This window comes from Vespa crabro, chromosome 7, assembly GCF_910589235.1.
Source record: "Vespa crabro chromosome 7, iyVesCrab1.2, whole genome shotgun sequence".
Taxonomy (NCBI): Eukaryota; Metazoa; Arthropoda; class Insecta; order Hymenoptera; family Vespidae; genus Vespa; species Vespa crabro.
This window is the reverse complement of record NC_060961.1, coordinates 7,737,934-7,752,525: the sequence shown is the minus strand read 5'-3', so window position 1 is coordinate 7,752,525 and position 14,592 is coordinate 7,737,934. Positions and strand designations below refer to the sequence as shown.

The 14,592-nt window shown below is 34.2% G+C and overlaps 1 protein-coding gene across 1 annotated transcript in view; it reads left to right on the top strand.

Annotated features, from left to right (window-relative positions):
* LOC124425633 (nitrogen assimilation transcription factor nit-4-like) overlaps positions 1-14,592 on the top strand; it is a 195,258-nt gene that overhangs the window by 21,145 nt on the left and 159,521 nt on the right. Inside the window, exon 2 of the mRNA XM_046966201.1 lies at positions 1,376-1,567. Within this exon, the coding sequence (XP_046822157.1) occupies positions 1,376-1,567 (192 nt within the window). The remainder of the gene's footprint in view (positions 1-1,375; positions 1,568-14,592) is intronic.

Below are 14,592 nucleotides of genomic sequence, written 5' to 3'. Positions count from 1 at the left end.
TCTGTCTCTCTCGTCTGTGTAAATATGCTAGATCAGTAAAATGAAAATCATGGCGTGCAGCATCATGTATATATGTATTTCATGAAATGAAACACCTTTCGTTTCCTCAGTTCGTAAATGGCTATTATCAGTGTAGGTATAACCTCACGTGGTAAAGAATATAATTCGCACGTGTCAACAACTCGCTGACAAATATTTCCTTTTCTCCTGGCGGCAAGCCACGTTGTAGATGCATTGGTACGTGTCAACGGATAGGCAACGATTGCACGTTCTCCGTCCGTCGTTATACTCCTTCTTCCTGTTACCTCATAGCAACGTACAAGGTATATTAAATAATTAATTAGAAAAGAAAATACTTATTTCAGAAAATTGTTATGTACTATCTCGCTGAAATAAAATCATCTTTTTATTTCGACAAATTTTGAACTATATTATATCTGATAAATTTCCCATAAAAAAAAAATACATTATTAATTACTTTACTTTTTTTCTTTTTTGTTTTTTCAATCAATACTTCAGAACGTTTTATCAATTCGATAAAATAAAATTTAATTCATCTTCTTACACGTTAGATTAACGTAATATCAAAAGAAAAAAAAAGGAAAAAGAAAAGCAGAAAAAATCATTCGAGGCGCCTATCGCTCATGAGAAAAGGCAAAGATTACGAGAGTTCTTTTCTCTCTTATTTTTCACGCCAGAGACACTCACACAATGGACCACACGCGCGACGACCTCGAAACGAGCAACGTCTTGGCTACGACGCAGGGTCGTCGACGGCTCGTGTCGTCTATCTTTGTTAGAAAGGCTCGCATTCGGGCGAGAATACTAACGCCTCTCGTCTTTCTTCTTACCGGTTAAAGAACCTTTCATCCGCGATGTTCTGCCGATGCCACGCAGATGACTTCGTCGGGACTCGTGCTTGTAAACGAGCTGCAAGATTGACGAGCAAACTATATTTTTTTTCTCTGTCTTCCTTTCTCTCTCTCTCTCTCTCTCTCTTTCTCTCTCTTGGTTTTTTTCTCCCTATTTAACGATAAAAAGTTTAAGCTCATAGTTTCAACACGACGACACTTTTCTTTCAGTTCTTTTTTTATCTTCTCCTTTTACTCTCTCTCTCTCTCTCTCTCTCTCTCTCTCTCTCTCTCTCTCTCTCTCTCTTTCTCTCTTTCACTCTTTATCTTCTCGTTGAAATATTTATTATATTATTTCTATCCTTTCGAACGTAATAAATTTGAAATCTGTCCCGTCGAAACAGTTTTTCTTTCATTTCTTTACAACATAAAAATGAAAGATTACAAGTAGACGGATTAAATCTGAGATGATAACAAATCCTTGAGACGAAACAGAGATCGTTAATTATCGCGTTTGTTTGCAGTGGCCAACGTGGTTCTTCCGGCCTGATTTACCTCTCGCTTCGACTCTGCCTACAACAAGTCACGTTGCAAATTCTAGCAACGTCACAAGTTCGAACATATTGTCATCAAGATCTCATCAGGATATTCAAAAGGGATCAGAGAATCTTTATAGTAACAACAGGATTCATGGACAAACGCCAACTATCTGTACGGTGAGTCATTTTTAAATATCTATAATATTTCGATTGTTCATTCAGTCTTCACGAAAGGAAGAGAAAAAAAAAATATACATTTTGATTTTTCAAGATATTCCTACATATGTTCTTCATCAAATTTATTTTAATAATAATTGTACGATATGTATCGTTGTGATAAAGTAATTAATTTATTATTAGAAAATATTAGACTAAGCTAACTATGACAATTTTCTAAGTCTAACGGGAAACGACATGGTACAGAAACGTACGAGCCGGCACTTGTGTCAAGGTAACGAACCTGATTACCTTTACTAGGCTCAACCCGAAACGGGTGACTCTCTTTTCAGACCCGGTCGATATCCAATTTACAGTTTTGTCACAATCGTATTACCTCGTTTCTTGGAAAAAGTGAGGGAAAGTAGGAATTGCGGAAACTCAATTGCGTCGACGTGAATCGAACAAGAGACGTACTTACATACATACATACCTACCTTCTGTCCTTGTTGTATTTCAAAACGATCAAACTGTACGAGCGCACGTGCCTCGTTTAAACGAGAGACTCTTTGGCTCTTCTTCGTTAAATATAAGAAATAAATATTAGAATAAATAAGACAGAGTGATAACAAATAAGGTATAGATAATGATTATTCTGGATATATTGACATACGTTGTATGTATTTCGTACGCTCACTGAATTATATTGAAAAACAAAAACAAATATTTATCGTTGGGCACAATGTCGATTATAGATTATCTCAACGGTGACCTCAATGCTTACGTTTTCTTTTTTTGTATTTTATTGCTCGTATTCTATTTAGCTCGTTAGTCGTAGGTACGTCGTAGAACAGTCAACGTCGTTCGAAGATTGTCAGCCTAATAATAAAATTTTAACTATACTTTTATACCTTTCCTTTCGATGTAAGTATATTTTTAATTATTTTAATTCTTTTATCAAGCAGCATATAATTATATCTTAAATGATTAATGTATATACCTTATGTACATATTATGTACATATATATAAGTAAGTAAGATTAGAGTGGTAATTGGATAAAAATCCAATAAGTTCCGTCGATTCTTTCGTCGTCTTCTTCTTTTTCTTCTTCGTCTTTTTATTATTATTATTATTATTTCAGCAATTATTATTTTACCGTGATAATTGTTACGTAAGAATATTTATGATCTTGCGATAAATCTTATTGTTACAATCTAACTCTTAAGACAGGAGAATGGATTGTCCTTTGTTTAATAGCATTCTATTCTTGATTAGATCGATCGATTGACAATATTTCTATGTAATTTCATCGAGTAAGAAAAAGACAAAATTATTTTTAATGTTACAATCTCGATCATTTTTTTTCTTTTTTTTTAAATATGAATCGACGCGGAATCGCTTTTCTTTCTTTCTCATTCTGGTTTTAGCTCTCTCTCTCTCTCTCTCTCTCTCTCTCTCTCTCTCTCTCTCTCTCTCTCTCTCTCTCTCTCTCTCTCTCTCTCTCTTTCTCTCCATTTTAGAAGAACTCGACAATAATGCGTGCGTGCCCGAATGTAATTGAACGCCGTTATACTCCCTTTATTTCCCTTCGTTTCGTTTTTTTTTACGAGCGAAAACGGGAAACGACGATTGCTAGTGACTATTTTTATTTTTCCACGTAACCATCTAACATCGTATCCAGGATACGCATATGGATACTTACGCTTATGATCGTAAGAGATAGCAATATTTATTGGTTAAATTATTGTGTAACGGAATTTTTCACGCAAGAAGCTACGATATTGATATTTTGTTTTTCTCTATTTATATCTACGTACGTACGTGATGTACATATATATATATATATATATATATATATATATATATACATATATATATATATACATATTTATATATATGATGTGCATACTTATATATATATATATATATATATATATATATATATTTATATATAGATGTGAAAGATTAACTTCTCGTATTATATTTCGTAGCGTTTTTGTTTGTTTTTTTTTCTTTTTTTTTTGGAGGAGAGACGATGATTGAGTAACGTCGAATCTCGTTGAGATTCAAAGCACACTAACGCAACCTTAATGATCATGGATGATGTTAATAATAATGGTAGTTTCAGTGATTGCTCCGCGACCAATTTCACGGCCACTCGGGTTTTTTTTTTTTATCATTTTTTTTTCTTTTTCTTCTATCATATCTCGATGATCACTATATGTATTAGTTCGTACTTATACGTATATACATATGTATGTAATACACAGTGGGAAGAAAGAGAGAGATAGATAGATAGATAGAGAAAGAGAAAGAGAAAAGGAGAGAGAGAGAGAGAGAGAGAGAGAAGATAAAGCTACCGATGGAAACGGCAAACGACTGGGACGTTTAATAACGACAGAGAACAGCACTGAAATTCAACCATAAAATCATTAATCGCGTCGTTTACCCGCTTACGATTTACCGGGCAACGAGGAAGTAGCTAGAAGCGAAAGGGAGGAGCCAAGGAAAGGCCACACAACGATGAACGGTGACCAACCGTTAATGATGACGAATGATCTACTTTTTCTCTTTATAAAGTAAATTTTTAAGAAAAAGAAGAAGAAAATAAAATGAACAGATGAATTTGCGAATATAAGAACTATTTTATAAATATTGCCCACTTTGTTTTCTTTACGTTTAATCGTTCATAGAGATTTGATTATAATTTAGTCAAATTTATCGATCAATAGTTCCCGTTCTTCGTTTCTTCCGAATCGTCATTGAAATTTACGAAATTAAAATCGATTAAAAATCATGTCGTATATTTCTTTATATTATTTTTTATTTTCCTTTTTTTTTTTATTTCAGAATTAACTTTCTCTTTTTCAATCTTTGAAATTTATATTGAATTGAAAAAATGATTTTTTTTTTCTTTATATAGATGTCAACGATATATCACACTTTTGAATCGTTTAATGGTTTATTAGAATCTTTATTATTTTTTAATAAAAAAAAAAAAGAAAAAAAAATATTAAAATTTTTTTTCTTCCTTTTTCTATTTTTCTTCTTCTTCTTTTTTTTTATACAGATGTCAACGTAATATCACACTTTCAAATAGTTAATTTATTCGAACGTTCTTAAAAGATACGAATCGACCTTAATTCATATGACTACCTAGTTGAATTGATCTCGTTCGCGAGCGTGCCACGCCGACGTTCTCTCTAAAATTAGCGTGAACGCGAATGTACGCGCTCGAGTCGAGCGATCGTTGCACGCTTCTACCTAAGAGAGAAAAAGAGAAATGCATTTCTTTTTTAGTACGGTTCTTTTTTTCTTTTTTTTTTTTAAATACGATATAGAAAACTTTCCGCTTGGATGAATATTTACACTAGTATTTAAATTTCTCACGTGATTCGTCACGCGAGAATTGTCATTTTGTATTAATTGTGTGTGTTTTAACAATTTTTTATTATTTTTCTTTTTCTTTTCTTTTTTTTTTTTTATTAAATACTTATTCATTAAATATTCACCAGCGATCGGAGAATTAGTTTTGTTAAAAATTTTAACATAAAATGATAAACTTTCTGCTTCGATAAATACGCGGTATATATTTTATGTTGCGATATAAGAAAATAAATTGTATTTTTTTCTTTTTTCTTTCCCCCTCCCATCACTTTTCTTTTCCTTCAATTTTCATAATAGTAAGTGGTCTCAATTTTCTGCTTCAATAAGTAATACCTTCGTATACTCGTAGCGTTTTTTTCTCTAACGAAGGGTAGAGATTCCTGGAAAAATATCTTTAAATTACATTGACTAATAAATCTTGTCAATTATCATTAAAATTCATTTACGCAGGTACATAATGGTTAATGTAAAGAGGAAGAAATAAAGAAAGAAAGAAAGAGAGAAAGGGAGAAGAAAATTAGAAACTTAAGTCGCTTTATCTGTAATAACAAATAAGATTCTAAGATGGCACAAATTCGAGGTCGAAACGAATCGAATCGACTTTTTTCCTTTTTCTTTCTTTCTTTCTTCCTTTTTTTTTCAAAAAGCATCACACGTAACTCTACGTCAATTCATGAAGTTCGTCTCGTTCGAACACGGAACTACCGTAATCCTTCCTCGATGATGGGACAATGGCTACCATTGGTCGCAAATGAGACGGACAAGCGACTCGTTATTAGTTATTCGACTGGTCACCGACAAAAAAGTCAATAATTTCACCGGTGGCGGCTCTAACGACGAGAGAAGCGACAAAAAGCTCAATCTATCAAATTGTCACTGGCCTTTCTATTTCATAGCTCCCCGCCATCCTAATAAGCAATCTTCTTCAAGAAAGAAAGAGTGAGAAAGAGAAAGAGCGAAAGAGAAAAGAGAGAAAGAGAGAGAGAGAGAAAGAAAAAGAGAGAAGAGAGAAAGAGACAGACCGTATACCGTAAACCGACATCCAGCAGCTGAATGGGTTCCGGCCGGTACCGACTACCGATTGCCGACTTCGATCACAGGGCCGCTTCTATCTTTTTCTCTTTACGATCTATTCTAAAAAATATTTGACTATCTATTTTAGCTCAAAGTTCAAAAGCGTAAATATAATTTGACATGGATATTCCCAAAACCATGAATCTTCTTCCGAGGATAATTAAATTCAATCTAAAAAAGATTATGAATAATTTTAAAGACAATTTTGAAATGTTTACGATTGCAATGTTCTTTTTTTTCTTTTTCTTTCTTTTTTGGGAAAAATAGTTATTGTTACTAATTGATAGGTAGAAATTAATTTTATTCGTATTTATTAACGATAAATATTTTATTATGGATCAGTCCCTGTCTCTAGAAAACTGTCCTTCGGAATATACACCGACCACGAGCCACAGACGATCAGTACGACTACCGTATTTTCTTGTAATGGTTCGTAGAATAAAGATGGACATCGCACCGGTAGTTAATAATTCCTTTATGTCGTCGTTTTGTTTTCGACGACATATATTCATAGGAACGTGTCTTTTAGCAATCGTAGACAACGTCGTCACGTTACATAAAACGACATTTCATTTACTTAAGACACTTTATCGAAGGCTCGTTAATTATTTCCGAGAAATGAGAAGACGACGAAAAACGGATTAACGAGCTTTCGATCGTAAATGATTGATTGTACGACACTTTCGGTTGGATTCATTCGCGATACTTAATGATTTATCGTCTCGAAAATGTTAATGCTGCGAAACTAATTGCTTGGGAAGAAACGATCAAGAGAGAGATAACGTGCACTTAATAGAAGAAAAAAGAAAAGGAATTAAAAAAGAAAGAGAGAGAGAGAGAGAGAGAGAGAGTCCCAGCGACCTTTCGTACCACCTTCGGGGCTAGATCGTGCCGAATGTGAGCATCGATGAGTCACTCTTTACGTGCCAAAGTGTATTTTCAACGCTGACATCACGCGTAATCCTGTTGATCAAGTTCAACGTCAATCGATGTTGAACGCGTATAGGCAAGGTAATTAGCCCGTTGAGGAAATTGTTATATGGTATTATCGTTATTAACGAGATTCTAACATTGTACTTGAAAATCCTGAACGAATTCACAATCTGAAGAGAGATGAAACACAAAGGCCGTTTTTTCATGAAATTTGTCGTCGTATTGTTAATCGAATGTTAAATTGTTAACTTTTGTCAATCGAATAGTATCGAATTTTTAAGAAATTGAGTTAACTAATTAAAAAAAAAAAAAAAACAGGAAGAAATAGAGAGAAAAGGAGAAAAGAAAAGAAAGATAAAAAAAATGAGTAATCTTTTTTTTTTAACGTAGAAATTTACGTAGAATTTGAATGTAACGGGCAAGTACAAGCTAGGTAATAGTTACGCTTAAGGAAGATCATGTAAGAGGTAATAAAATAAACTGGACTTACGATTACGCGACATTCTTGCGATATATTTGGCCGAATGTTATCGCGAGTATTTCAAGGTTAGTGGAGGACGCATAAATGAAAGACCGAAGTCCGGGATGTTGTAGTTAAATCCGAAGTAGGACGGATATAAGAGGTTTACGGGCTTGGACATCAAGATGAGGTGGTCGCGGATCGTTAGCAGGTCCGTTTTTACTCGGACTTCTCCTCGTTCCTTCTCCTCCTCGTTCATGGTCCTCCCTCTTCTCGTACCTTTGACTTGACTCGTAAGCACGTGGAAAGCCGAGCTGATTGCGAGCTGGCCTCCTACCAGATCCATGCCTGAGTTACCCGGTTTTACGAGCGTTGCGTGTGGTCGCGCGTTGGAAACTGGTCACTTTCCGGTAGGATATTTTAAATTTAAACGTCCCCCACCAAATAGGCTTCTTATTGGGCGCGATATATCGGATTCCACTTTCGCGATTTCCTTGCGTTAATTTCAATATATGTATTAACGAAATGGGCTTTATCAAAAGTAATCATTTTAATGTTTTATATATATATATATGTATATATATATATATATATATATATATATATATATATATAAACATATATATAAGACATAATTTTGTAACTAGTATATCCGTTTGATTTGATTTTTTATTCGAAACAAATTAGATATCGAAAGAATCATAAAAATTTAGAAAGGAAAGACACTTAAAAATATCTAAGTAGGTACTGTTAATACTTCATTGAACTATCTGAAATAAATATGTACGAGTCTCATGGTGGTCTGAATTTATATTACATCATTATAAACCAATCTAAATTATGTAAACTTCATAAAAATGATCTTAGCACTGTGAGAACGGGTTTGCCCCGATATGAAACTGGGATACGCGTACGTATGTACATATCTACGTATCGACGTGTTTACCAGCTGCCGCGGTAAACTGAAAGAATGCGGTTTTGCTCGTCTTGGCTTAGCGAAGGTATTTGCTTTATACCGAACTTCTCTTGCGTGAAACATTAAAATAACATATGAACTTGATTTTGAAGCAGCTATTACCAACTTTTGTCCTTACTATTTGCCGATCGAATCTCATTATGCCCCGTGTCAAATCAGAAAGTAGTTCTACCTGTGTATTGTAAGGCATAGAATACAAAAAAGATGACAGTGAATTTTTGTTACTTACGAGAAAAAAAAAGAAGTAAGAAAAAATATTAACAAAAAGAAAAAAAAAAAAAAGAAAAGAAAATCAGACAGATTCGTCAATATTCGATCGAAATTTTTTATCCGAGCAAGTTCAATCCGAAATATATTTGAAATGATATATATATATATATTTTTTTTTTTAACTAAGTAATATCATTGATAAAGGTTATAAAATTTTTGATCGAAAAGAGAAAATTTGGATAATCATGCAATCGGTTTCGGGACAGTTTTGGTAATAAAATCGGTTTGGCAATGTACATACGTATTGTACTTATGTATGTACATCAACGAAATGTGCTACGTATTATTAATGGTGTCACGTATGCTGGAACGTATGTACACCGTCTCATCATGGACAATAACCCAAGGCATTGTGCGATCGGAGATTGCGTAAGATCGGGGCCATTCTTTCGTTAATCGGAAATAATCATACGTTTTAAGGATACGAAATTACAGTCTCGTAAAATAGCCATGACCGATCGCACAATAAATATGATAAATTAATACGCCGCTCTTTAAAGAGGGAACCACTTTTCTCTTATAAGCCCGTAATAAAAGCTGTTTACATGCGCGGTTATAAATATATTAAGAAGTCGAAGTAGGCCAAATACGTTCGTGGTATTTTAATAATACTTGTGCATTTTCTGTCCACGCAAATTTTCTTTCTCTCTCTCTCTCTCTCTCTCTCTCTCTCTCTCTCTCTCTTTCTTTTCTTATTCAAGAAACCCTTCCGAAACTTGTACTTTTCGTATGATCACGAATCTTTCCCCGTTATTTGAGAAGCCCGTAACGAATTTACAATTTTCTTTTAATTTCGGACAAGCTCTTAAATCCTTTCGTTTATCTTCTCTCTTGATTTTTCGGAATGACGGTGAAGACTGTTTCGAAATTTCAAGATACGGTTATTCAAGGGGCCAACGTAGCTCAGAAAAAGGACTTCGTAGGAAAGAAGAAGACAAGAAAAGAAGAAGAAGAAGAAGAAGAAGAAGAAGAATCATGAAAAGGAGGAGAAGAAGAAGAAGGAGTAAGGGATTAGGTCGTGGGGGTTGAGAAGGTGAAGTAGTCGGGGGTGGTAAAACGGGAGGAGGAACATCTGCGCCCTTAATTATTTTACAGATTTAGTAGATCGTTATGGCTTGTAAAATTACTTCCAATTTCACGCCCTTAAACTTATTTTATCCGCGCGTTAGCTGCCTATCGGTGCATCGCCGCAAAAGCTTTCGAAGGATATTGGGCATCCTTCGTGGCTAAATTAATGGCCCCTTGTTTATGACTGCATCGACACGCAACGATTCCGTCTCGAATTCCCGTATATACGATGGATAATATGATTCTTTTTCTTTCTCTCTCTCTCTCTCTCCCTCTTTTTCTTTCTTTCTGCTTCTTTTTATTCTTCTTGTCTATCCTTCGTTTTTCGATGTTACAGTCAAAATTCGTCATTGAAAGCTAAGAATTCTCCATTTTTCAATCTTTTTATAATTCATTCTTCCTTCCTACAATAAATTAATTTATTTACGAATACATACACGTTCATACGGAAACATTATAGCAGCATGTGAGAGAGAGAGAGAGAGAGAGAGAGAGAGAGAATCGGTAAATCATTTTCAACATTCGTCATATACTTTTTTTCTATTCGATATTGATATTTAATCGATTAGATTTTCTTGAAGCGAGTCGTGTTCCTCGAAGTGATCTTGTGCAAGAAGGAATTAAGAACGACGACGGTAATAATGAGTGTAAGTAATATCAAGACGATAAAAAAGAAAAGATTAAGAAAAAAAAAGAAGATAAAAAACAAAATAACGAGAAAATGTACAATTTCATTGGTAGTAGTGTTACACGACTGATTTTCCTTCGATGTCGTATTATTTTATATACATATCCGTCTTTTAACATATATATATATATATATATATATATATATATATATATATATATATATATATATATGCAGAGACTTGTAGTATAGAAACAATCGAAGTAAAGGAGATTATATTACGCAGCAACGAACGAGTAACTGCAATGTAAGAAAGAATCGTAATCGTCGTTACGTAACGCTGATGCGAGACTAAGCCGCGTCGTGCTCTTGTCATCTAATTTAATGCTAATCATGGAAGATAGAATCTTGCGATCCGTTCTACTCGTCATCTCCGTCGTCGTCTTCGTCATCTTCGTCATCTTCGTTGTCGTCGTCGTTGTCTTCTTCTTCTAATCGTGACAACTCGTTTATGTATAATCCTTCAGAAGCATGGAGACGACTAGTCTCACATCTCCATATAATCTTTCCCTTTTATTAACATCGTGCATTTTAAATGAGTATCGTGAGAACAAGAGCACAATTTTAATTACCACGAGTGTTACCACACCTTCGTTCGTCAAAAACATGAGCGTAAAACTTTTACATGATACTTTCGTAAATTTGTCGTTCTTTTAATATTTACTTCGAGTTATTTTATACGTCTATGTAGTAATATTTTGTGTTAGTAATTCTTTACACCTGCGAATGTTCATACGAATTATATTGAACGAAAAAGGAAAAAAAAAGAAAAAAGAAAAAGAAGAAGAAAAAACGAAGAAAGAAGATACCTGGATCAACGAAAGAGATTATTTTATTTTCTATTAACGAGAATCATAGACTCAAACCTGAATAATGAAATTCACGGCATCGTATTATTCGAATATCATCTTGAAATCGATGTTCACGGTTTGAAACGATAAAAGGCCATCGATTCGTCATCGCGCAATCTGATAGAACTAAAAAGAAAACAAAACAGAATATATATATATATATATATATACGTAATTACGATCATCTGAAAGATTCCACGCGATACATTTCACGAAGAATATTCGTTTGAATGAGGTTAGACATATCGAGATAAATCTACTTGTATGCATATATACATACGTACATATGTACATACGTACACAGATAGATAAAGATTTTACGCGAAACACCAGGACAGAATCGGAATCGAAAATCGACGAGGGGAATTATCCTCGCGAATAGCGACGCGCGACTACCGGATGCTGAGAGCCGGGGCACGAATCACTGTAATTTAATAAATTGCGATAGCTGCCGTCCCGGGGCAAATTGTAGCATAATCATTCATTAGTAGGTCGTGACTTAGCGTCGGTACTCGCTAACGTGAGTTAGTGTGTGTTCCTATCGATATTTCTCTCTCTCTCTCTCTCTCTCTCTCTCTCTCTCTCTCTTTCTCTTTATTTACGTGTATATAAGCGAAAGAGAGAGATAGAGCTAGGCTATAGGCTTTATCTGAAGCTCTTCTCTCATCGATGCGGTTGACCGACTCTTATACACGTTTTCTCTCTCTCTCTCTCTTTCTTTTTCTTCTTCAAGTCTATACATTTTGCTTAGAAACGACTTGAAACGATCAAAGAGGAGTCGTAAACTTCTCTCGATTTTTCCCTACGTGGAATCTTAATTCTACGGTGGAACCTCTATAGATCATGTAATTACAAGTGCCACCAGTGTGTCCTCGACTCATTCACCTTCGCACGATCCGACATCGCAAATTCCTCTGAGGACAGTAGGACACCTCGTTGTACCTCCTTCGAGCCTTCCTTTCCTCTACGGTTCACTCTCAACAAACCCGATAATATTAACGATATCTTTATCTTATGGTATAATAATATTATAATCGAAATATACATGTAAAATATTATTATTTAAGTAACTTCGATCTATATCTTTTTCTGAAACGATTTATTTAACATTTCACTTAGACGAATTAGAAACTTGTTTAATAATTTATTATTTAAAAGACCACACGCGTGGCGAATGTACTATGAAAGGATTTGATCGTCTATATTTTTTTTTCTTCTTTATATTTATTAGTAAGAAGGATAGAAAGAGAGAGAGAAAGAGAGAGAGAGAGAGAGAGAGAGAGAGAGAGAGAGAGAAATAAAAAGAGGTAGTAATATTGACCACGAATGCTTTTGATCGATGAAATCTCGATCGAGAAATGCCACGTTGTTATTAGCCTCGTACTAATTTCTCATAATTAGCCTACGTGGTAATGAAGTTATTGCCGGTTCACGTGTAACGAATTACATGTTCTTTTGCATAAAACGCGAGCGGAAAAGACGGTATAATACGACGTCGTTAAGTGATGATTAACGGAACACGATTCTCTCCATCCTATCGGGCTCGAGCGCGAGTCAACCGATTTCTTCGAATTTTAATGAAACTCAGAAAAAGAGAACGAAAATTGAGCGCTTGATTTCTTTTGCACGCTCTTGATGAGATGCATTAAGAGAAACAAATTTCTCAACGCTCTCCATGTAAACTTTTACGATCTTGATACCAAACGAGATTCGACGCTTAATTTTTTTTTAAACGAACTATATCAAATTTCGTGAATCATCTTCAATTAGCCGCACGATCTTTTCTTTTCTTTTTTTTTTTTCCTTCAAATCGACTACACTTCTTTTTCTTTTTTTTCCCCCCCCTTTTTTTTGCTTTTTTAATCTTAATCTGTCTAATTGATAACGTAAATGTTTATTTCGTATTTAACAAGTACGATCACAAGATTGTTATTACTATAAACAGAAATTATTTTACGATAGATCGTTAATGAAGAAATTCGAAATAGAAAGTTATTGTACTTGTAATAATAATTCTTCAAAGAATTGATCCCTACTTATAACATAAACATATATATGTACATACATACATGTATATATATATATATATATATATATATATATATCTGTATATATAAATTGTATAATATAAAAATTGCATGGATCAGATGTAATACAATCATCGGATAAAAATGCAATAATAAAAAAAATTATTAATGGCATTACATAATCTTGAAATTATTGTCGATACAAGAAAAACATTGAATAAATGATCATCGAAGTATTGTTCGAATACGTAAATCATTACGATTAATCGCGACGGAAGGATATCTCGGATTCATTAAAAAAATATCGATAAAATAATTAGTCGTTTCTAAGATGTTTTATCGAATCGATTCATTTCGACGATGCGATAGAAGCTAAGAGAAGATCGATAAGGCCGATCTCTTGATAGCTCAATCTCGGCGAGATCGACGTGGATGTTGCCTTTATTCTACAGAAAAACTGGAAGCCCAGGGCTATGGTGGCCGCGTGAAAAGGGTCTCGGGGTAGGTATACGTCGTCGCTCGAGAAAATTACAGAGTTCATTGTTTCGCATCGGCCCTCTTGACGGAGAAGAGTTTTATATTTCACCCGGTCTCGTCCCTTCTTTTTTTTTCTTTTTCTTTTTCTTTTTCGTCTTTTTATTACGGTGCGCGCAGAAATCGGCGGATATACGGTAATATCGCGATCGACGTCTCGACATTTTACGTGTTGGACAAAGGAAAAGAAAAGCAAAGGAAAGGAAAGAAAACAAAAAAAAAAGAAAAGGAAAACGATAAAAAAGAAAAAATCAATTCGGTAGCATGTAGAAGGTACTCGAATGAATAATTTGTAACAATTTGCAATTTCTCGTTTTAGCGAGAGATCAATTGAAATATAACTGGTAGTTGATAGTTTTATTTTCTATACCTACCTGAATCAACGTGGGTGGGTAATTATGTATTTACTATGAATATCAATATCCAACTTTAGCATTAGTTAATGATTTTTTTTTAAAAGAATGTATAAATGAGTCAGAGTGAAGTGCGTTACGTGCTTTGATAAATGAGATATCGAGCGTAGAAAATTCCAAAGAATAATTTATTCCTTCCAAAACGAATTCAATTAGCTCGCGAGGATTAATTATACGATCTAATGAAACGATAATGAACGTATGAGGTCCTCAATGTAAACTGGCTTACGTCATTCTCTCATTTTCTTCGACAGAGTTAGCTCGAAAACTCGTTCGTTTTTATGAGCGTGACGAATCGAATCGTCATACGTACTACATACGTAACTACACTTACTTTTCTCGAGTATAATTATCGAACGTGGGT